The sequence below is a fragment of the Danio rerio genome, chromosome 23 (assembly GCF_052040795.2).
Source record: "Danio rerio strain M-AB ecotype USA chromosome 23, GRCz13ab, whole genome shotgun sequence".
NCBI lineage: Eukaryota > Metazoa > Chordata > Actinopteri > Cypriniformes > Danionidae > Danio > Danio rerio.
This window is the reverse complement of record NC_141043.1, coordinates 31,129,941-31,154,478: the sequence shown is the minus strand read 5'-3', so window position 1 is coordinate 31,154,478 and position 24,538 is coordinate 31,129,941. Positions and strand designations below refer to the sequence as shown.

General features: G+C 34.9%; 1 protein-coding gene and 2 long non-coding RNA genes across 10 annotated transcripts in view; 1 reads left to right on the top strand and 2 right to left on the bottom strand.

The window, feature by feature from the left end:
- The window catches only part of LOC141380504 (uncharacterized), a 148,889-nt gene extending 127,281 nt beyond the window's left edge, over positions 1-21,608 (bottom strand). For 4 of the 6 annotated variants that reach the window (XR_015523704.1, XR_015523703.1, XR_015523701.1 and 1 more), the window contains exons 1-4: positions 21,526-21,608; positions 16,385-16,461; positions 12,926-13,051; positions 12,624-12,736 (exon numbers count right to left, since the gene is read on the bottom strand). This is a non-coding gene — a long non-coding RNA (uncharacterized LOC141380504). Of the gene's footprint in view, positions 1-10,261; positions 12,737-12,925; positions 13,052-16,384; positions 16,462-21,525 lie in introns of those variants that run through there. The other 2 variants (XR_015523706.1, XR_015523700.1) reach the window with 2 other exon arrangements.
- On the bottom strand, positions 708-7,156 carry LOC141380505 (uncharacterized). The gene is made up of 3 exons (XR_015523707.1): positions 5,740-7,156; positions 1,402-4,707; positions 708-1,316 (listed from the first exon to the last, which is right to left on the bottom strand). It is a non-coding gene; the product is annotated as an uncharacterized LOC141380505 (long non-coding RNA).
- tac3a (tachykinin precursor 3a) lies at positions 19,991-22,095 on the top strand. 3 transcript variants are annotated; one of them, XM_087304967.1, is made up of 7 exons: positions 19,991-20,154; positions 20,402-20,517; positions 20,606-20,705; positions 20,819-20,848; positions 20,916-20,969; positions 21,544-21,616; positions 21,734-22,095. In XM_087304967.1, the coding sequence occupies exons 2-7, from the start codon at positions 20,416-20,418 to the stop codon at positions 21,750-21,752; spliced, it is 378 nt and encodes a 125-aa protein (XP_087161093.1). In that variant the 5' UTR covers positions 19,991-20,154; positions 20,402-20,415; the 3' UTR covers positions 21,753-22,095.
- The last annotated feature ends 2,443 nt before the right edge of the window (positions 22,096-24,538 follow it).

Here is a 24,538-nt window from a genome sequence, read left to right as displayed (position 1 = left end):
CCTGAAGGACAAGTCAAAATTATTTCCTGAAGTAATCAACATGCCAGCATCAAAAAAGCTTTCAGAAAATAATAAAAGAATGATTAATCACAGGATAATTTAAATTCTTTTACTCACCCTTACCCATTTGATTTTCTCCCTTCCTGATAAACACTAAAAGAAAAAGTTAAGCAAAATGTCTGAGCTACCCGCTTCCATACAATACAAACAAAATATGTAATATTACAAAAAAAACTCTATAGTTTAAATTAAAGTATTTCAGTACCAATGGTGTAGTACTAATAAAAAAGTGGTGTACTATTACCCACCCAATCCAAATTTTAAAAGTAGGCAAAGAACGACAAAAATCTGTTTCTTTGATTTATCAGCTAGCTCTATATATATATATATATACACACACACACACACACACACACACACACACACACACACACACACACACACACACACACACACACACACACACACACACACACACACACACACACACACTAAACATCAGTTATCTGTACCTATTGACTTCTGCAGAAGAAAAACAAATACTATAGAAGTGAATGGTTACAGGTCCAGCTTTCTTTGAAATATCTTCTTTTTTGTTCAACAGAATAAACAGAATTTAAAAAGACAAACCGATTTGGAACAAGTAAAGGTTGAGTAAATGATGACAATTTTCATTTTTTTTTTGTGAACTATCCCTATAAAAAGGGATTTTAATCCCAATTCAATGATTTATGCTTAGCTAACAGTGACCGCAGCAGACCCAAAAATTGTCTGAGTATATACAGTTAAAGTGAGAATTATTAGCCACCCTTTCAATTATTTTTTCTTTTTTAAATATTTCCCAAATTAAGTTTAACAGAGCAAGGAAATTCTCACAGTATGTCTGATAATATTTTTTTTCTTCTGGGGAGAGTCTTATTTGTTTTATTTTGCCTAGAATAAAAGCAGTTTTAAAGTTTTTAAACACCATTTTAAGTACAAAATTATTGGCCCCTTTAGGCTATTTTTTTCCCTCAAAAGTCTACAGAACAAACCATCGTTATACAATAAATTGCCTAATTACCATAACCTGCACAGTTAACCTAACTAACCTAGTTAAGCCTTTAAATGTCACTTTAAGCTGTACAGAAGTGTCTTGAAAAATATCTAGTAAAATATTATTTACTGTCATAGCAAAGATAAAATAAATAACTTATTAGAAATAAGTTATTAAAGTTATTATGTTTACAAATGTGATGGAAAAATCTGCTCTTTGTGGCACAGAAAATGGGAAAAAAATAAATAGGGGGGCTAATAATTCAGGGGGGACAATAATTCTGACTTATATGATATATATATATTTATATATAAATAGATTTTTTTTTTCTAGAAAACAAAAGCAAAGCACACTTCTTCAAAAACCCGAAATCTAGCCAACACTCAAGTACATTTTTTCCATGTATTAAATAAAACTGCCACTTTTTAAAATCATAATGGCATAAATATAAACATATTAAAATCGTAATAAGTCATAATAGGAAATAATTTTAAATATGATACAACATTTGATGTTTGCCACTGATGTCACTTGAATGCAGTTAAAACTAGTACATTCGTACATTAAAACGAGTGGTTCTGTCACTGTGTTTAATTCTTTGCATGAATGTATGATATAGTTAATGCCACATGCACTGTGTTTTATTTTCATGGTTAATTGTGAAATAAACAGCAACATGTCTGTTAAGAGTTACATTTTCGCTGGAAAAAAACAGCTGTGCTAATGAGGAGAGCGCCAAAGAAAAAAGTGTTTCTATAGCAAAGAACTGCAAATATGCAGATATTCTAACAATCTTTTGATAAACACACCTTGTGCTCACGGTCTGCACTGCTGTGCTTTGCTGACTAAATAAAAACCAAGTTGAAAACGGAGTAGCAGAATTCTGCCTTCGTTTTTATATCAAATTTAAAGGGGACTTAGGCGATCATTACTACTATACAGTTCATGAGATAACCACAAAAGTTTTAGGGGGGGCTGAATGAAAATATTGGAGGGCTAAAGTGACGTCCATTCATGCTGTTTTATAATTTTACCTGAGCGTTTCAGTGAGACATCATTCAGTTGATTTGTTGTGATTTTCGAAAAACTCACAAACTGTTCTCACAGCTGCTGTGGTTGTCAGGGGTGGGAAATGGCACAAATTAAACATAAATGGACCAATTGCAAAAAAATTAAGATGCGAGTTAAAAAATATTTGGTATTCAGTTAAAGGAGACGCGAATACACATAAATTAAGGAAGTCAAATCACCAAAACAAGCGAGTATACAGAAGGTATATTCAATTATTGATCCTCAGAAGTCATAATACCCAAACAGCTCATGGAAAAAAGTAGACATACTGAGTATACGTGCGTATAGCAAGGACTACAACACTGTTCAGTACCACATCAACTTACTTCAAGAAGACTTCAGACAAAAGATTTAACCTTATTTGTGCTTTTTAAATCACATAATAGAATATTTCACTGCACTTTCAGGAAACTCAAGTCTGCTGGTTGTAGAAAACAACCTAAAAGTAACTTTCTTAACTCTCCGTGCACATCAAAAACTTTAGTTGAATCTATTACACATCAGAACATTGTTCCCTCTCCAAAATCCATGTGTTTTATATTTATAGAGTAGTGCACCCAGGTGATGCCTGTGAGGAGCCTTGCTCAATACACAGGATCTGTTTACTGTGACAATCACTGTGACTGAGCTTGTCCCTGCTGCTCTAATCAGCACCTAAATACCTTAATTACAGATCACTGAAAAAATACAGAATTTAAAGGGCACCATCATCTCAGATCTGCACAAAATTAATGTGAATGACATCTCTGATTTCGTATTGTTAATTCATTTTGGGACTGCATTCTTCCTATGAAAAAAACAAAGAAGACACAAAAGGCTTTTATTTTTTGCTTCATGTGTAGATGCATTGAAAACAAATGCATCAATGGCAAAACATTATGCTTATGCAAGGAATAATTGAAGATGAGCTTTTGAATAATTTGAAAAAAAAAACAATGCAGTGTGCATTATTTTAGATGGGGGTCAAGTATTTCTGTGCATACCACACCTAAAGACACTGTTCAGATGTTGTATTTCAAAATATTTGTCAGGCTTTTGTCCGATGCTGTATTGATCTTTTTCTGTAATCACTAGCTTACCATTATAACCATTTCAGAATTATTAAGTAAAAGCCTGACAAGTATAGATATGTTTACAAGATGCGCTAATTTAAATGTTTCCTCCTGTGCATTTTTAAAAAATTGTTGTAGATCCCTGATTCTCACAGTTTCATGAATTCAATATTCAGAACACCATATACATGCACACATAATGGTTTCATGAACATGGAAGTAAATACAAACGATCAAGATTGGCCATTAAGCAGCATAACCACCACATATAGCTCACCATTGTTGTTTTGGTTGACATTAAAATTTAAAGAATGAATGACCAAAAACGTGCCGTAAAAATAAAAAGGATCTTATTTTACTTAAGATGCCAATTTTTCCATCCATACACTATAAAACAGGGGTCTCACACTGCCGGCCATTAACGGCCCGCCCTCCCTTCTCCCTCCATCAAAGGGAGACGTCAAAGCTATAATGAGATTTAGCCTGCCAAAACATATATTTTTGAACCTCTATCATTGTTGTGCAGTCGCGTCTTGCCACTTGTGGTTTTGACCCACCACCTAGTCGACATTTAAAGCACTGCATTCAGACTAGTTTTACTTTCATTTTCTCTCAGTGTACGGTTGAGAGTAACACGAGTTTTACTTATGGGGATGATTTAAATATTAAATGTATGTCCATAAGTGCTTTATTTTTACTAAAGCTATATTTTTGTAAATATTCAAGGGTCGTTTGATGATTATCAGTTTTATACAACTAGTATGTTGTTGTACAAACACTTCTTCGTGGCTTACGCATTAAGCTGCTAGTGGTGTAATAAATATGACAATTTTGCTAATGTTCGATTCAAATGGTCCTATTTAATAGATTTTCCCCATATGCTTAATAAGATTTGCATAAAAACTACATACATTAGCAAAAATGTACTGCTGGTTGAACTTGTTATAGTAAATGTGAATATGCACATACTTTTCCCCTCTTTGTTGTAGTTTTACAAAAAGGAAAGATATTGAGAAGAACGATTTCCAGTAAAGGCACTTAAGTTACCAAAACTGCTTAGTGCTGTTCTTACGCTATTGGGACAATACAATTGGTTGGGACGGAAAAATTACTTTGCATATTATTTGTAGTATTTTCATACACTGTAAAACCCAAAAGCCAACTTAGTCAAATGAAATGAGTGTAGTTAACTCAAAATTTACTAAAAGTTAATTCTACTCATTTGAAGAGTTTGAACTATTTTTAGTTTGAGCATTTCTGTTTAAATACCTCTTTACTTCATCTTAAATTGAGTAAGTTCACAGTACTCAAATAGATTAGTCTTTTTTAACTCAAATGGTTTGTTGCAATCGGTTTCTTCAGATGGTTTGAGTTGACTTAACTTATTGAGTTTTACAGTACTGGAGATCGTGGAGATCACTCACACACACTTCTGTGCTGAGTCTTGTTATAGTGTCATTGTGAACATTATGATGCTTTTTCCTTGCGTTGCTTTGCCGTGTTTTTGACCCTTGCCTTGTTTGCTTGTTTATGTTGTCTGCTGCTTGCCTGGGGTCCGTTCTTCGTACATGGATTTCTCACTTAGCTGGATTTGGATATTGACGATTTGACACGATCCAGGATCATTTCGTTCTTCAAAGCTGATCCGAGAGTTGTTGTTATAGCAACAGTTCTGCTAGCTTAAACCTGATCGGGAGCAGGTTCAAATCATATAAACAGGATTAGATCGGCTCGGTTCAAGCAAAGAAAATAGATATATATATATATATATATATATATATATATATATATATATATATAAAGTTATAGTTATTAATAAAATAAATAAAGTTATATAAATATAAAACGTATGCAATCTGCACCCTCGAAATGAAAGTGCAAAGACTGCCACCTCGTGGTGCAAAAAGAAAACTTATTGATATGAACTTTTTAGATCGCTTTAGTACAAATTGTGTGTGATAATAGAAATGTACAACATAAAAAAATAAATAATACATTAATGCAGTCGTAAAGATGTTTTAATAATTAATATGCCATTGATTTGATGCTTCACGAAAGTTGCAGACGCCTTTACCAATATCAAAATGCTTTTGTAAACAACCAGTTATTCTTTACACCGATTAAAAAACGGCTACTATAATAAAGAAAATCTTTTCTACATGTAGAACTAAATACACTGATATGCACTGAAACACATGATGAATACTCTTGACACGTGAAAGTGTAAAGCCTGCAGCTCACAACACATGTGGAAGGTTATTGCGTGTCATATTTAACAAGCCGTTTACTGCTAATTTGATGTAATTTTGCTCACATGGATAATTGAATATTAATCAGATGATGTCATTAAGCTGCTGTGGCATCAGCCAATCGCTGCATTGCTGATCATGATTTCGAGGATCGATAGATCTGTCCTTCACAACACACGCAGCGATCTCAGATCAGTTTATCCAGACATTCTAATCTGATTCGCGAACTTGTTTGAAGAACCAAATTAGCGAGAGATCAGTTATCAAGATGAATAGATCCAGGATCTGCCAAATCATCTTAGATCATTTAAGCGAGGTACGAAGAACGGACCCCTGTATTGACCACTTGCCTGTTATTTGACAACAACTCCAGATTTCCTGAGTACATCTGTTTGCCCATGTGTTGGTTGTTGCCTGCCTAACCATTCTCATAATAAACCTGCGTTTGGATCCGCACTCAGCGTCCCGCTTCACATTACAATAGTATTCTATGACAGACTGAACAGACTGAATATATATCTCTAAACAGCATTCTTAAGGGTTGAACGCTACGCACAAAGACGGATCCATTCTCTGCCGTAAAACTCTGTGATGAGGTGATATGCATGCAACAGATGGGCAATGCAGCTTAACGACAAACCACGCTGCCTAACAACCCTAAATGCCTTTAAGTGCAGAACGTTCAATTCTTTCGATAAGAGAGGCCGCAATCAGACTTAAATTAACATTTAGATGACCATAAAACTCTGAAAGCTGGCAATGTGAGATCGCAGTTTGTCCCTCAGACCTGTGGGCACAAGCAGCTCAAAAGGGGGATATGACTAAGTCTCACAAGTTATTCCAGCTAATCAATCAAATTAGCGTAACGCCTGTGTGAGGTCACACATGCAGGGGAAAGGACTGGGCTTCCTCTTGTCTGTTTTATTTATATCTCTGCCGTGTCGCCTCTGGGTGACATGAGCAGCGGGGGATTCTCGGCTACATTGAGCTCACCCCACTGTCAGACACGTCCCTTACACACCGCAGCCACCATTGGCCATCAACCCTTGGATGCCCCGTCGAAACCTGTCTTCACATTTAGCTCCCTTAAGCCTCAATACTTTGTTGATCCTCCTCCAGTCTGGCTTTTAATAACGCTCTAGTTTTTAATCGGCTTTCTTCAACACTCTCTTGCCTCTTTTTGACACTTGCTTCTTTGCTGCTTTTCCTCCGGTGTGCATGAAAAACCTGTGAGGGGAAGCAAGGTTGAGGACAGACTGTCATTCTGTCCTTGAGCTCGAGTCCATTCTGACGCTTCAATAGACACGAGGCTTTGAACTGAAATATGTGGAAAGTCCAATACAAAGTCTCAGAAATAGGGGTTTTGTGGCCTTCCGTAGTAACTGCCAACACAGCAGAGGCGATGGACAACAGCCCCCTGCCTCCATAATTTGATACATTATAGACGCGATCTGCACAGACGTGAAGGTCATGTTGTTCTTCTTTATTTGTTATTGGCAGGTCAAGAATTTAATTTATTGAGGTTGCAGTTAAGAACACTTACATTACATAAAATGTTCTTGAATTTAGCTGCATTTTATGACTAGGCGTAAGGCAATTCACACACACACAATAAAAACATGATTAGATTTATTTGAAAGCATTATTACTTTTTATTTTTGGTTGTAATGTGTTCATTGTTCTTACGTCTGAATGAGAGTCATGCTTACTGTTTTAAGGCAGATGTGAAGGCGGCATTATCTTTAGGTGTGCAAGGCTGTTTTTGACTCCACCTCTCTCATGTCAAGTCCAATCGGAAGTCTGATTGTAGGGTGGCAATAGAACAAATGAGGGCAGCATTGCTGACGTAAGGGGACGCTTCTGACAGACTTCACTGCGTCATGTAGAACAAGTGTTTTTTTTCTTTCTCTCTCTCTCGCTCTCTCTCATTTCAAGAAGTCATAAATATGATAATAATCCCTTGATGGACAGTTTTCTTAATCTATAAAGTTTAAGTAAAATGTTTTACAAAATTGTCAAAAATAACAATAATAATTATAATATTAATTATACCATTTTTCCTTAAAAATTAAATATGGCTATGGTAATTCATCTTGAACATTATGATCATTTTAACACACATTTGTTAACTATAAAAATAATAATTGTAAAAAAAAAAAAAAAAACAACAGCAATTGTTGCACATCAAAATCCTCTGAGTTAAATTTACAGAGTTTAGGGAGTGTTTGGTCCCTCTTTATAATAAGGCTAACAGATTAGTAATAAGTAAAGCTGCTGTTTGTGGAGTTGCTTATTAGCTGAGTTGATCCTTTGCTGGAATTTTGAGAGATTCAATTTATTATATTTCAGCTGATTTCAGGTTGTAACTAAAGACAGTAGTAGTTTTCTGTTTCTCTTCCTTGTTTCTGCTTAATAACAGCCGGTGTTCATCATCAGTCCTCTATCATCAGCTAATTAATCCTTTCATTGTCTCATTAACTCAAGTAACATTAACTCAATTTAGAGGTGCACCAAATTTACTAAATAATACTAAATAAACTAAATTTAAAAAAATTACTAAATAAAATAAACTGACTAAATTTTACTGTGTGCCAATTTCATGATGTTTGATCAGTTGTTTGAACTTAAAATGAAATATTATTGCCACGTTTGTCTATAGTGAACGTTAAAATAATTAACTTAATCTAACTTTATTAATATATTATGTGCAAACTTTGACTTTTGAATACCTAAAGTCAATACCAATAATTAAAATGTACTTTTTTTTAATTGTCAATGTCAATTTTATTTATATAGCACTATTAAACACAACCAGAGGTTGACCAAGGTGCTGCACAATACACATCACAACAAAGAAAAATATAAAATTTTAGCTAAAAGGAACAATTTTCACTGATAAAATGCCAAATTAAAGAGGTAAGGTTTTGACCTAGATTTAAAAACAGACAGAAATAAAACAGATCTACAGAGGGCCAGAGCATTCCACAACCTAGGGCCAGCTACAGCGAAGGCAAGGTCACCTCTGCATTTCAGCCTGAACTTAGGGATGCATAACATTCTCTGGTTGATGACCAAAGAGACCGACCAGCCTGATACTCAATCAACATGTCTGACAGATAAGAAGGTGCCAGGCCATTTACAGATTTAAAAACCAGGAGAACAATTTAAAAAGTGACCAGTGCAAAAATGGGTAAAACTGGTGTAATGTGGTCATGTTTCTTAGTACCTTAAAAGCCTTGCAGCAGCATTTTGAACTAATTGCAAGCGGGATATGGTTTACTGATTAATCCCAAAGTATTATGAATTACAATAACCTAGTGGTAATAAAAGCATTATTTTCAAAATGTTTTCTAGATAGAATAGATTAAACTGTTTTTAAGAGTCGAAGCTGAAAGAAGCAGGATTTAACCACTGCATTTATCTGATTGTCAAAGCTCAAGCCATCGTAAAGAATAACACCCAGATTTTGTACATAGGGCATCATAGAAAAGCTTGATTTTTCAAGATTAACTATAAGTGCTCTAGAACGGACCGAATTATTAATGTAATCCGTTGTAAAAACAAACAACCACAAAAAAATGCTATGTTTTATTATGTAATTTTTATTCCCAAAAATACATATAGTAATTGCAATTGTACTAACATAATTTGTCAAACACTATCTCACAAAAGTATCTACTCATCATTTTCCGACAAGATTTTGGAAAGCAAAACACAAAAATCACACTATTATCCAATTTGTTCAATGCAAATATTCAAACAATTATGTTAAATATATTTCATCAACTTCCCTAAACATACATTAATTACGCTAAGTATGTTTAAATGCTAACTTGGTACCTGGTGAGTCACTTTGGCCAAAAGCGTTTGCTAAATGATTATAATGTTATAAACAATTAAACATTTAAATATTTAACTGACCTTTTGCAGTGGACCGGGCTCTGATATAGTTCTCTATACAACATTACAACTACAGGATAATATTAAAACATAGATAACTTTTTAACAGGTACATGCATCTTTAAAAACCATTTGTGCCCTGGCATAACATACTTTTTCTATAGCAAATCTAATCATCACACTTCATTTTTCCTCAGCAGTGTTTATTGGTTCTCATCACTCTTTGAGGCTCCAATTAATACATTTCTTGCTATGTTTTTGACCAGGTTTGCAACACACCATCTCCAACAGCCTGTTGTTCCAGTGCAAGTATGCAACCCATAATTTGACTTGTCAGTGACTATCCCATCAGGTGTCAAATCTCATTTACTTCCCTCTTAGACAGACACGGGTTTATAAAACAATTCCTGTTAGTTATCTAAAAGCCATGACAGTGATCAAACAAGGAGCCTAGCCCTAGACCATCTGAAAAACCATGCCATATCGAACATCATCAAATCTTTTTGGAGTTCATAATGGGAGATCGAAAAAAGCAATCTTTTCTAAACATACCATAGAACTACCATTGGTCTGTGGTGAGAATTCCTGAACTGTGAAAATTATGTGATCTTCACTGGACCTGCATGTAGTTTGTGCCACTGTAAAGAACAAAAGTCAATCCCTGACAGCCTCGTTGTTGTGCGTGTTCAATTTAATTTGCCATCTAAAGATCTTTTCACACTGAACGCAATTAAATTCTGTAAATATACAACATGATGACGCTCTTAAATCAAAACAATAGATCCCTATGGAGCTATTCACACCATGCGCTGCAAGATTAAGTGATTTTTCTTGTTCAAGCAGTGTGTCAATAAAATGTGCCGCCCAGTTAGTTTTCAGCTTTAGATCACATGTCTGCAATTGCACAAAAGGTAAAGCAGAGACTGATGGGAATAACTCGGATAGATTTTTTTCAAGTAAAGTTTTTGTTATCTTTGGTGTCTGAGAAGTGAGAAAAATACTATATATAGTATAATACAAAAACAAAGTAATTAAATTAAGGGGATATTAATTGCATGGTCTATTACACAATCAAATACTATCGAAGATTTTATTTTAAAAGTTTAGCTGTTAAACCTTACTCTAAAAAATCATTTTAAAATAGATAATTCTTTAAAAAATAAGTCTTTACTAATATTTTTCGTGCAAATGCTAAAAAAAGAAAAGATAAATACATTTAAATTGTGCTTTGTTATCATAGTGTCACTGTACTGAAGCAAACTGATAAACTTTATAAAAAATATATATTTTTGTCCACAGATGTTTTTTGTTTGTTTGTTTTTTAACATTATAGTTCCAAGTAATTGCTACTAGATTTTCTGACCTGAAAGCATGAATGGAATTTTATTATTCTAAAAAAAGAACTAATTAAGCTAATTTTAAAACAATTGTGATTTGATGTCTTAGAACAGGGTCTACAAACACATAAAAAGTCAGGAAGATTGTAAGAATGACAGGTAGTTTCAGGTGTTTCTGTTGTTAACCTCATTCTATTTTAATGTAATATATTGGGCAGTGGCAGTGAAAATGCATAGTTGTGGTAAGCAAAGATTTAGCCGTGGGCAATCTGTTGTTTGAAGTGTGAAAGTGCAGTCTGTCTGCAATTAGCCTCATTTTATCACATCACCCTCAGTGTAATGCATTTACATTACAGAATTATTATTTTTCATACATTTTTATTCCGATTGAGGTGTTTGAATTTGGATTTTTAAACTAATTAAAATACTAAATGTAAAAATCCCTTGTGCAAAAGGGTCTTACCCTATAGTTCACAAAAAATAAAAACAACCTGTTTATTTGTTATCCCGCATTGGTGGTTTTATACCTTTAGGAGTTTCTTTTCATCTATTGAACACAAAAATAATTTAGAAAAATGCTGGTTGCTGAAAAGAAGTATGGAAAAAATAACTATGGAAGTCAGTGGGCAAGCCAGGGCTTGACATTAACACCTGCCAACTCGCCAAATGTCGGTAGATTACAGCTGTGGCAGGTTACATAGTCACTTCCACTAGCCATTTTGGTTTTCAGTTTTCATAAAAAGTAGACTTTAAAAAATAAGGAGGGGCCAGCATTAGAGATAACAATAATAACTGTATTTACGTGAGCAAAAGGTAGCAGGTGAATACCGAATGAGAGGATGATCACACGACTCACCAATGAGGGCTTTAGTGTCAAGACTGATTTTAGGTAATGTGATGTGCGCGAGTGTTTAAAATTTTCAAAAAGACGGTTTCTGATCGGTTCTCTTTTAAATAGAATGGACAAAAAGTGACGTTCGTGTACCCACAGTCCTGCTACTTTCAAGAGTTTAGGATTTTTAAAGGTCTTTTTGTAAGCAGCCGGTTGCTTTTGTTTTAGCCTTTCATGTGATCATCCTTGCGTTATTGCACAAGGTGTGTTTTTCTTCTGCTTTCTTTTACTTGCATTTATTTTGGTCTAAGAAATGTGTGTTTTTTTATTTTTGGTTTGGGTAGAGAAAATTTTGGTAAATCCTTAGTGTTGACCCCTAAAAAGTCACATGAAATAAAAACTAATTGCAATGTGCCACTATGAAACTACAACCCATTTGCTCATGCTCATTGAGCAAGGTCATACACAACACAAAAAAGTGAAATGGAAGAGGAGGCATGTGGAAAAACAAAATCTAAATGAAGTAATTTTAGCAAGCCAAAGTCCAATTTTATGCATATAAAATATATTTTCTCAACAACAAGTTTGTGGCTAGTGAAAATGGCGAGTGTCTAGTAATGTTGGAAAACTACTAGCCACAGTGGCTGGAAATCAAAAAAGCTAATGTCAAGCTGTGGTGCAAGCTACTGGCATTTAACTTCTTTTGGACAAGCGAAGGGTGATTAAATATTGGCAGAGTTATTATTTTTAGGTGAACTATCCCACTAGTGGTAGTTTGGAGTACAGGCACCCACAGTCAGCCATTACTAAGAGTTAAAACAAACAAATCATGCAAAGCGTGTGAAGGGCTCAAGACATTAGCCAGCACTGATAAGACAATTTCCAAACACCAGCTGCCACAAATAAAGTAACTGCTTCATTTCACATCAAGCTAAAAAAAAAATCATTCTCACAGGAAATCAATAGAAACGTGAACATCAGGACTGCGTTTGTCTGCGATGATTCACGTTTCTCTTCGGTAAACATACTGTATGCTTTAGATGATAACCCAAGATAATTGCAGCAAACACTTTCTTAGCTCCCTCTCACGTTTTGAGTGCACTTAATGGTACCTAATGCTGATAGCGAACGATGTCCTGAGTTTACCGTTAAGGCATCCTCTTCCTGTCGTCATCCTCTCAGCGGCAGGGCCCTCCACCCTAGCATGCTCCAAATAAACAGCCCTATGGTGTTCTCATTGATACTCCCAGGATGTGGCTCTGTGATTAAGGGAAAGAAGAAGTCATTAATTATGGAAGAATGCAATTAATTACTTTTTCTTGCCCTACTGCTGCTCCCATCCATCCCCATATCCTTAATCTGACCTGCTGCGAGATCCACGCAGAGCAGGAAGAGACATATATGGGATGGGACTCATTACTAAAACATCAGAATGCTAATCCGCTAACCTTTGGGAAAACCAGCTATTTGGAACTCCGACCTGCCCTTGTTGTTGTAGGCAGCTGGGTCTGCCCTGAACACTAGGAGTGATGGTCTCCTGTGGATCAACACATCCTGCGATGAAGTCCAAACATCTGCATCAAAGCATTGTGAAAGACACATTGTTTGTATAGTAGAGAAACAGCACATTTGCCAACATCGAGGCAGTGAGATATAATTGGCATGTGGGTAGAGGCCTGGCTCCTTCGCTTACTTTATTAGCTTAATGCCAAGATAACCAGACATACCTGTGACATGCTAAATTTAAACAAAATTGGACTGTAAATTTGATTCATATTTAGAACATCCCAATGTTTTTTTTAGGCCACAGAGGTTTTCTCTGTAGGGCTCCCAATCAACAGATGCTCTTGACTGTCATTTACAACATGCCCTCTATTTGCAAAGTAATTTGCATGCAGATATTTATTCTCCCCTATCAACACTACAAAAAACATTAAGCATTTCAAAGTCTCATTAAATACTGATCGCAAAAAGGTAGAGATAGGACTGAGTGATTTGATCTAAAATAAAAAAATCTCGATTAATTGAACATTTTAACTAGATTGTGATTAAATATTAAATATTGTACCAATTATTACATTTAATTGACTACATACAAAGCCCTGAATGGCTTAGCTCCCCGGTATTTGGTGTATTATAGCCCCTCACGATTGTCTTCAGAAACATTTGTTGTTGTGCTGGTTGAAAGTCTCTTCACATTCCAATAGTAATGATTAAAGTAAATGATCTAAATGCATTTATATGTATTTGTATATTTTGGGTAAGGCATAAAACTAAAAAATGTTCATCCAATTAAATAGAGTTGGGCCGACATCTCCCATAATTCCGATAAGTGGGTCAAACTGTCTGTCAGCAAATGCAGATTTGAACAACTGCGCAGCCGTTTGAATGCAGCTCCGCTGACCGCTGTTTGTGCATAGATGTGCGTCACGTTCACGAGAGAGAGAGAGAGCACACGCGTGTGTGCTTGATCTGCAAAAATATGCTGAATCAAAACTATTTAAAAACCTGAATCAATATTGGAGTCACCTTTGCACGCTGAAGAAAGGATGACACCCATTGCTGAAGAATTTCTCTTAGACAGGTAATGTTTTGTTTTAAAACCATTTTAGCTTCACGCAAAGCTGATGTAACCTTGGATGTTGTTGTTACAAATGGGTTATATCTTCACAGAAGTGTTGTTCAGCCACTAAAATCATCCGGTGTAAGATTGATAAGACTATTTTTAGTTTCATAAGGCATCAATAATGTAGATTTTATTTAGTTTAACAACACAACACAAGTAAAGACTATTCTGCCTAGTCTCTCCCAATATTTTTTACCATGCAACTCTAAATATTCGCTCTGAAATAGCATGTCAGTTTTGCTTAGTAATGAGTGTAATTCCTGCACTCCACCAGACAAGCACTAGTCTCTTTTAATACATGAGAGAGGGTTCTTTTGCTGTCATCTTTAAGGTGCGCATGCTCCTGTTTCAGGAGGCATGGCTCTGGACGATAGGGGAGGGACTGTGATTCAGAGAATTATGCTAAGCTGTTAGCATTGTGGAATATCACCTACTGCACCTTTAATTCTGGACAATTGATTATCACCAGAATATCAAAATCAACTGTAGGCGGCAGATCTTTCTCATATCTGATACATAAAATCTGGAATAGCCTTTCAGGAAGCACAGTTTAAGAAGCAGACACACTCTGTCAGTTTAAAACTAGATACATTTTTTTGCATTAGCATACACATAAAACACAAATGCTTTTGAAATCCAAATCCTCTAAAGGATTGTTAGTCTGCATTATTTAGGGCAACCGGAGCTGGGAACACTTCCCAAAAGACATAATTTGAACGGCATCTTCACTTATTTTAGTCTTTTTTTATTATTCCCAAGGTTTCCATAATCCTGGACCAGGCCGCCTCCTGAGCAGCTGCTGTCATGGTCATGGAAAAGTGGAGAGCAGGAGATAGATTCCTGTAAGACCATAGTGACAGACGAGTATTCACACTGATCTTGAAGGGCCAGCCTGAACAACAGCCGGTACTCTCTCCTCCTGCAGCTTCTCCACAATAAATGTCCAGCTTTCTCCAGCGCCTAGACTACAGCTCTGCACAAGAAGTTTGGCCAGAGAAGAAATGGTTATGCTTAACTGAGCCTGGTTTCTCTTGAGTTTTTTTCCTTCACTTTCGTCAATTGGTAAAGTTTGTTCCTTGCTGCTGTTGCCATAATGGCTTGCATGGTTTGGGACTTGAGGAGCTGCACATAAATGGATTTGTTCTTCAGTGTTTGGACTTTCAGCAGTAAAAATTAAACCACAGTGAACTCAACTCTGCTGGCACTGTTTTAATTTACTATAATCTTCTACGTCAAGCTGCTCTAGCACAATTTACATTGTAAAAGCGCTATGGAAAATTAGATTAACTGAAAACATGAATAATTGAATCAAATAATAAACAATTATTTTATTTATTTCATGTTTGCCTTCATAGTTCACTGACAAGTTTTGTACAGTACACACATTACAATGATTGAAGGAATATTGGACAAATTGAAGGAAACACACCATCTACTATCTATGAGTATTTGTTAAACTTCAACATTAAACAACTGAAATATAAAAAAAAAAAGTGAAAATAAATAACTTGCACTTTTGGAAACAAATTTGATTTTTTCAATGTTTTCAAAAGAAGAATAAAGCAGTATCTCTTCTAAATAAAATGATGTATATATAATTATGTATATATAATATTTTAAACAGTGCATTTCTTGAATCTTCTGTAAACAAATATTTTCATGTAAATAAAAACTTTATTGTAATAGAAAATATGTCACCTCAAGGCATCTCTGGTGCATTATATCGATTATAGGTTCTTAATGTCGATTTCAATTACTTTTCAAATAATCGCCCAGCCTTAGGTAGAGAGCAACATTATTTATAATGTCACAAACCTCTAATCTTCAGGGTTTCTCAAGGTCAGTTTAAGACTTTTTTTTTTCAAGACCAAGAAAAGAAAATGTGTTCTCTCCAAATTATTCATTATAAAATGTCAATAAGTTATCTAGAAATCAATTTCCAGGGAGCACAAAATGAGTTGTAGGTACTCCTTATTCCTTTTTAAATTGTTACAAAAATACCTTAAGGTTTGAATAACTACCAATGTGAATATAAATTCTACTGAAGCTTCTGATAACACTGTAACAAAGCAATGTTCCTCAGAATTTAATTCTTTTTTTTTTGTCATGTTTTTAAAGTTGTCCAGTGTCTATTAAAGAAACATAATAGCATGACAAAAGAGTCTTGTTTTCAGAAAAAGAACAAAATGAAGCATGAAGTTCATGATGAAAACAAGAACAAATATCTACCAGAAGGCTGAGGATAGAAAAATCATTTCGAACAGAAAAGTAATTTTCATACCATTTGTTCTTGAAATAAGCATCATTTCTGGTAGAATATTTCCATCCCAATCTGCATCTCACATAAATGTATCTATCCTAGGATTGAAAAACAAATATAATGATGAGAAAGACATACAATTTTGAAGTACAAGATTTAACAACATGATTATAGTGTACAAATCTAAAAGTTTCAGCTCTGCCTTCAGGCATTAAATGTCCCGTGAAAATAAGATCAAGTTCTTTTGATGTTAGTATTATTATGTTAGTCTTAAGAATATATATAGAAGTTAGTCTACTCCAAAATAGTGACAAAAATATAAAAGAATATAAACCTTCAAAGCTTGCAGTTTGTCATTTTCACCTACATTTTTTGACATCACCTTATACTTCAGTTTCATGTCAACTATACTGACCAATCAAATGCTCTCTAGTATCTGACATGTCCCGCCCCTTTCAAGACACTTCACATTTACTTTTCATTTATTGTGCTTGAGCGCAACCACTTTCACTGGCAGAGCTAGGACAAAAGCTAAACACTATTGGCTGTTTTTAAAAAGGGGAGGGGCTAATATATGTTCCTTTAATGTATTCATGTATCAGTTGAGATAATGTCAAACATTGAATAAACATTTCAAAGTACATCACGAGACCTTAAAATTGAGGCATAGTGAATTAAGTTTAAAAACCCAGGTCTTTTTAAGCAACTTTATTTTACTGTATATACAGTATATTACATATTGACATACAGTAAGCTACATTTATGCATTTGGCATCTATCATGAGTGTACAGAGTTCATGCAGAATAAACACTTCTGTGTTGAAATGATTCTTATTTAAATGACTAAACAGCTACTAACCGCAATTGTTGATTAAATTAAATTTGTGCTTCGTGGGGTGATTAGAAACCAATTGTCATTGACTAGCCATCTATGGCCTAACACTGTTAGCCATGTGGGGAAAGAGCAGGTGATCATAACTTTTAACGAAATACATGAGCTACAATAGCAACTGCACAGACTCTAGCTCCAAATGACATCAGCAGCACAAGACTGTCAACAGCCATCTTTGTGACATGTGGCTGCATTTTCAACAGTTAACAGAAGTGGAGATGCTTGTTTAATTTTAAGATCATAATTATGCAAATACCGAGAATAAAAAACTAAAAGAAAAACTGACACTTTTCATTCAGTTTTACGTTTGTCTTCAGTCATGCCGTAAAGCAGTTTAGTTTAACTTTACAGGGCATTTTTGTTAATTTATTTAATTCAAACATTATATTTTCTTATGATTACAATGGTCCTCATGTTTGTTATGTTGTAAAACTGCCATCAATTCATTTGATTATTAAAATTAGTGACTACTAGTTTGAGTCATAGAGTGCAATTATCAACCAAAACCAATCTGCACCGATTGATTAGAGAATGCCTACATTAAAGGGCACCTATTATGAAAATCATCTTTTAGAAGCTGTTTGGACAAAACTGTGTGTAGTTATTAGGCATGGGCCGGTAAGATTCTGACGGTATGATAACCTTAGATAAAAAAAAAATCACGGTTTCACAGTATCATGGTATTGGGATTACAGCTCTAAAATATATTCTTTTTAAATGTCTGTGTAAAAAAACAAAACCTTTTTCCCTTTTGAAAAAATATATTTTAATTTGGAAAACTTTTCAAATATTTTGGAACAGTAAACATGTCAGGCTAAATAATTCAAATGAATTATTGACTTCTGCTGTCTTAATTTGTTTCAGAAACACAGATTTGTTTTACAATTTAAAACGGCATCTTTGGATATCTTTACTGCTGGAGATACTGTTGTCCTAAAAAACAAAAGAAAAATGTAAATAAAAAAATTGTACACATATGTTAGAAACAACCTTACTCACACCTTATAACAGAAAATTATGACGGTTTTAAAACCTTGACTTTTCCAAAACACGACATACCTTGAACATGGTTATTGTCCCATGCCTAGTAGGTATAGTGTGTCCACAGTCATATTTGGGTAATATAAACCCATTAAGTCCCTTTATTTTAATTTCCTGATACTGATTCCCACCGTAAAGTGACGTAGGAGTGCCGTCTTCCCCACCTACCGAATTGATTGACAGCCGTGTATTAACATGTCTCTGTAGTAAATTAGTAGGAATTAGTGATTTTAGTGTCTTTACTTTATCACCACAGCTGCATGTCAGTACAAATAGAAAAGAAGATGCTTCAATCCCAGTTTGTGGACGTTACATCAGGTTAATTGTGTGCATTAACAGAACAGATATCCATACAGCAGTGGATATAAACATGTATCCTGTCATATTTGTCCAACAAAAACAGTGCAAATTTAAACACACACGCTGTCTGTGTGCGTGAACTTTTATAACAACATGTCTCCACAACAAATACATCAAATAATCATTGGGAAAATTCTTACTGTAGTATTTCTCATACTACATGAGATCTGCTACCTTCATGTCTGTCACTGTGCTGTTTATCTGACACAGCCAGAAATTGAGGCACACTTTGACAGGCATGTGGCAATGGTGGGTGGGGGAACTAGAATTAAAGGCACACGCAACAAAAACAGCTACATTTTTTGTGTTCAGAGCAAAAAATTCTAATATTCTAAAAAAGGAATAATAAATAATCTGATGGGTGTTTTGAGCTGAAACTTTACAGACACATTCTGGAGACACAAAAGACTTCTCTTAAATCTTGAAGAAGAGGTAAAATAGGTGTCCTTTAATTCAACTGTAATCTAAAAGACATTGTCAGTTTGGTTTATGCTATAGTAAAGTACAATGCACAACCAAAACGTAAACATCGTCCACAATCAAAAGTTAAAGTTTTTGTTGAGGATATGCTAGTGTAGGTAAATAAAAAAGTTCAATAATAGCGAACTTGAGTGTTGACAACTATGTCGGAGTCTCACAGGTTTTATTATGCTGATGTACAAGTGGGTTAGTACTGTCTGGGCTGTTGTAATCATTTGCTTCTGTTGATGAACTGATCAAATCTGCTCTCCAACAGGAACTTCAAAGCGCAGCTGCCCTTTTGCATGCTGCATACTGAGTGTGGGCAGCGACTAATGGATGTTCCCACTAATCAACCCTGCATGTCGCCAGGCCAGTTAGATGCACCCTCAAGATGTCCATAGAGTCCGTGATACACCGTCCTCATCATCCACCGCTCCATCTGTGTAATTGCTTCCTTGAGAGATTACATTCTCGCCAGCGACAGCACCAATTAGGCAGTCAGGAGGAAAATATGACAATAAGGCCCTACTTAGCACAGAAAAGTAGCATTCGGATACATATCAGCATAATCTTAATGAGTCAACAAACATGACATTTAGATGTGCTCTCGTGCAAATGTTTGAGTTGGATGTGGGAGATCATGTTTCATGACTGATATTCGTTGAACTAGTACGGGGAAAAAATCTGGCAAAGTTTCAGATTTTGGATTAAAGTTACAAGAATTCATGTGAGTAATTGAAGGTAGGGGGTTGACAAAAGGGGCTTTGGTTTGTCCTTTTAAGGAATGCCTCACGCCTATGATGTCAGGATCTCAATTGCATGGTCATCGCTGATGCAGACTACAAAGCCTTAAACCACACCTACACTGCGACATCCGATTGGATTTACGCACATGTTGCTATCATTTAACAATCAGACAGGAGAGAATCCCTGTCTCTGTGTCTTGTCTGATAGATAGTCCATCACAAAAGGATTTAACTCTGCAAGCAGAAACTGGAACTGAGCTCTTTTCTACAGATCTTCATCCTCAGCTCAGGTGAGTAAAATACCTGTAAAATTTTCTGGATTGCCTGTATTTTATACTACAGTTTTATTAAAATGTTTTAGTTTATCTTTCTTTCTAATCAATTTGACAAAGGTTTCATCAGCAAATGAAATGACAATGACAGCAGTTTTTTTATTATTATTATTTGAATTTCACCAAGTAAAATGTGGTATAATAAATGAATGATTTGATAAAAATGTGAAAAATTGCTTTAGTGTTCTGCATATTTTCTCCACAGAGTAATCTGTAAAGATGTACCGTGGACTTGTGTTACTGTTCTTGGTTTTGGTGCTGGAAACCCGATGGAGTGAGTCGAGCTGTCAGCAGTCAGAGTCTCAAAGATCAGTTTCAAGCGTAAGTGACAGATTATGAGCATCTCACAGCTGTAAATGTACAGGATTAGTACCCTGGTTTTAAAACAGAATCTTATTTATACGCACAGGAGAGTCCAAGTTTTCGGATGTCGACTCATAACTTGCTGAAGAGGTATAATGACATAGATTATGACAGTTTCGTCGGATTAATGGGGCGCAGAAACGCCGGTGAGTAAACTGATTTGTTCTTGTTGATGTTGTAATTTTGTGACAATTTCGCTTAATTTTCCTGTTGACGTGTCTTAAATGTGTGTGTGTGTGTTTTTTTTTTTTTTTTACAGAAACAGATGATATACCACCCCAACGTAAAAGTAAGATATTTTTGGTGTGTGTGCTCTCATATTGTCTGTTCAGGTAATAATACATGTTGTCTTCCAGGGGAAATGCACGATATCTTTGTTGGACTCATGGGTCGACGAAGCGCTGAACCTGGTAAACAGCTTTTCGCTTCATTTCACTGATGTTTGTGAAAGACAAAAGTGACTGTACCTTTAGATGACTGTTATGAACTTGATAGTTTGCCGTTTATATTTAAGCGAATAGTCATTTGGGGACGTCTTCAAATCCAACTTGGACCCAAAGCGGGTTTAGGAGTTTGATTCACAAACGACTCCTATGAGTCGATTCTTTGTGAGGAATCAAACACAAAGTTGCTTTAGGACAACTAACAAATAACTTTGAAAATTGATCATAAAGACACAAGAGAATTTAATTAATGCGGTACTTTGCATGATCTATCAGTGACTGAATCGATATCTGACTCACTTAGACTTGACGTTTTTATTACTTTCACTGAGGTACCGACTCGAAATTGATTACTTTTTTGTGTTAATATGCTATAGTGCGATTTAAACTAGTTCCGACTGTCTATATTTAAGGTGTAGTGAGAATAACACTTGCAAAGATTTTTTAAACTGAACATATTTGCCTATATTGTAGCCTAGTATTAATGCGAATGGTGTCGATCTATCAAGCTTCTCAAACTTACTGTTATTTGTGTTGTCAGAATCCGGACGTCAATGGAGGAAAGAGTACCCAGAACCAAGCGGAGGAATCTTCTTCAACAAATGCAAACTGAGGTGAGCGTCTGCGATTATTCAGCAAGGCTGTTCTGCCACCTGCAGGCTTTCTGAAGACGTTACAACAAATGTCATTTCCTATCTGTTACTAATTTGTGCTCCTCACAATTTTTACAGGTTTCGTCGTGGGTTATAGGCAAAAAAATATTTCATATCCACTGAATCGTCTGCACCACCCTGTCACGACAGCTTCTTTTCAATAAACTTCTTTGGAGCAACAACAAGAAGTCATAATCTATTTTACAAAAGTGATAGAGCAACAGCAATTTATACAAGATAAATCTAATAAACATGATTTCCTATGGTGTGATTTGTTTCATTGTACTGCAAATTATACATTTGATTACATCTTACAAGGCCAAATTGAAATCTCCATTTACATCCCATGCATTTCTATACATATTTATTCAAAGTTATTTTTGCTGTCTAATGTATAAAACATGAATTTTGTAAATAAAGATATTATCTAGGCTACCTGATCTTACGTTTTGACTTAATGTTCACAACAGACTCTCAATCAACCAAATAAAAATTGTGCAATCAGATACATTTGCCAAAGCACTGAGGATTTGACTCATGAAAAACTGTATACTGCCTTTTGTCTCATTGCTAAAAAACTAAAGCTCTTTGTCTATGAATTAATAGAACAAATTTAATAACACGTTCTATATTTGGATTAGAAGGCAAAAAACTATTTATTCCAACAGCAAGAGACATACAGAAGCAAACATGTATCCAAAGTGACTTGCAGTTACATTTATTACCAGCATACTGTAACAAGCCTTGATCAAGAGCAATACAGACGAAGTTTGATGTTTGATGATTATTGAACCTACATTATATAGTGCCCTCAACTAATATTGGCACACTTGGTAAATATGAAAAGACTTTTAAAAAATGTCTTTTCACGCCTTTGCTCAAAATATTAGGATGCTTAAGTTTGTTTTGGGTAAGAGCTTAAGCATTTTTTTTTAATTTATGCAATTATCCAGCAGTGATTACTGGAGATTTTCTTTTTTTTTTTTTTTTTTTTTGGCCATTAGGTCCATTATTTTACATTCAGTTAAGACAAAATGAACTTAAATCAAATAAGAAAATGCTTTGAAAAAATGTCAGCCTTTTTAATCCTTTGCTCAAAATATTAGGATGTTTAAGTTTGCTTTGGTTTAGAGCTCAAGGTTTTTTCTTCAAACATCTGCAATTATTCAGCAGTGATTAATGAAGATTTTTTGGCCATTTGAACCATCGTTCTACATTCAGTAAAGACCAAATTAACACTTGTCCTCTTCCAGGCTGATCCATAACATCTCCGTTTGGACTGATACCATTTTATCAAAACTGTTGCCCTGATAGTTAAAATGTCAGTGTTTCTACTTTCTTATACTTACTTCTCATTTTGTGTAGCTTAATAACCTTTTGTCACCTTATTTATGTTATGAAGAAGAACTGAGAGTTTGGTCAATGTGTTACCTCTCATCTACAGATCTCAAAAACAGGAAGTCATGAATAATTTCCTCTTCATGTTCACCTACACTGTTAAATGCGATTCGTTGATTTTACTTATCTTGATCTCACTTACCAAATGCCTTAAAGAGACTGTTCACCCAAAAATGAATATTTCATCATTTACACAGTTTACTTGTTTCAAACCCGTTATGAGTTTATTGCATCTGTTAAACACTAAAGAATATATTGGAAGAAATCTAAAAACATGTAACTATTGCCTTCCATAGTATTTGTTTTCCTCTGAAAGTCCATGGTTACAGGTTTTCAGCTTTCTTTAAAACATCTTCTTTGATGTTCAACAGAAGAAAGGAACTCTTAAAAGTTTATAACCACTTGAGATTAAGTAAATAGTGAGTAAATGTTAATTTTGGGGTGAACTATGCCTTTAAATCTAAGTAATTTAACTGTGAATAAATTTATAAAAATTAGGTATAATTTGTTGTTAATGTCAACTTTTTGTCAAGACAAGTTTTCAAGTCAACTTAAAAGTCACCTATTTTACCTCTTTTTCAAGATTTAAAAGAAGTCTTTTGTGTCTCCAGAATATGTCTGTAAAGTTTCAGCTTAAAACACCCATCAAATTATTTATTACTTTCAGAATATTGGAATTTTCTGCTACACAAAAATGTAGCCTGTGCCTTTGATGTTAGTTCTCCCCGCCCACCTTTCCCACATGCCTGTCATAATCTCTGCCTCAGATAAACAGCACAGTGACAGACATCTAGGAAGCAGATCTCACGCAACGTTTGTGAGAAATACTTCAGTAAGAACTTTCCTAATGGTTATTTGATGCATTTGTTGTAGAGTTAATTCAAGCCTTTCTAAAACGATGAGTCACAACAATTTTGTTACAAATTTCACAGACACACACACAGCGTGCGTTTAACTTTGCACTGTTTTTGCACTGTGAATGTGACATGGTACACGGTAATATCCACTGCTGTATGAATATACGTTATGTTAATGTACAAAATAAACCTGATTTAATGTCCACAAATCAGGATTGAAGCCTCTTCTTTTCTAATTGTACTGAAATGCAGCTGTGGTGATGAATTACAGTGAATTTACCGTCTTTAACTTACTTTATTACAAACATGTACTGTTTTCAAAAAAGTTTTAAACTTGTCAAACTCATTCTTGATCACATTTGATGATCATAGCGAGCTGAACAGATCTTTTAATCCCGGTTGCTTTGTGCTCGTCCTGCCTTGTTGATATGATTATATGCATTACTATGGAGACATGCTAATATGTGGCTGTCAATCAATTTGGTGGGAAACTGCACTCCCACGTCAAGTTGGGCCTTAAAATGGAAGGGATATATATCCTATTTTCACATCAGGAAATTAAAAAAAAAAGACTTCTTGTGTTTCTATCACCCTAATATGACTGTGGAAACACAATGCCTAAACACAG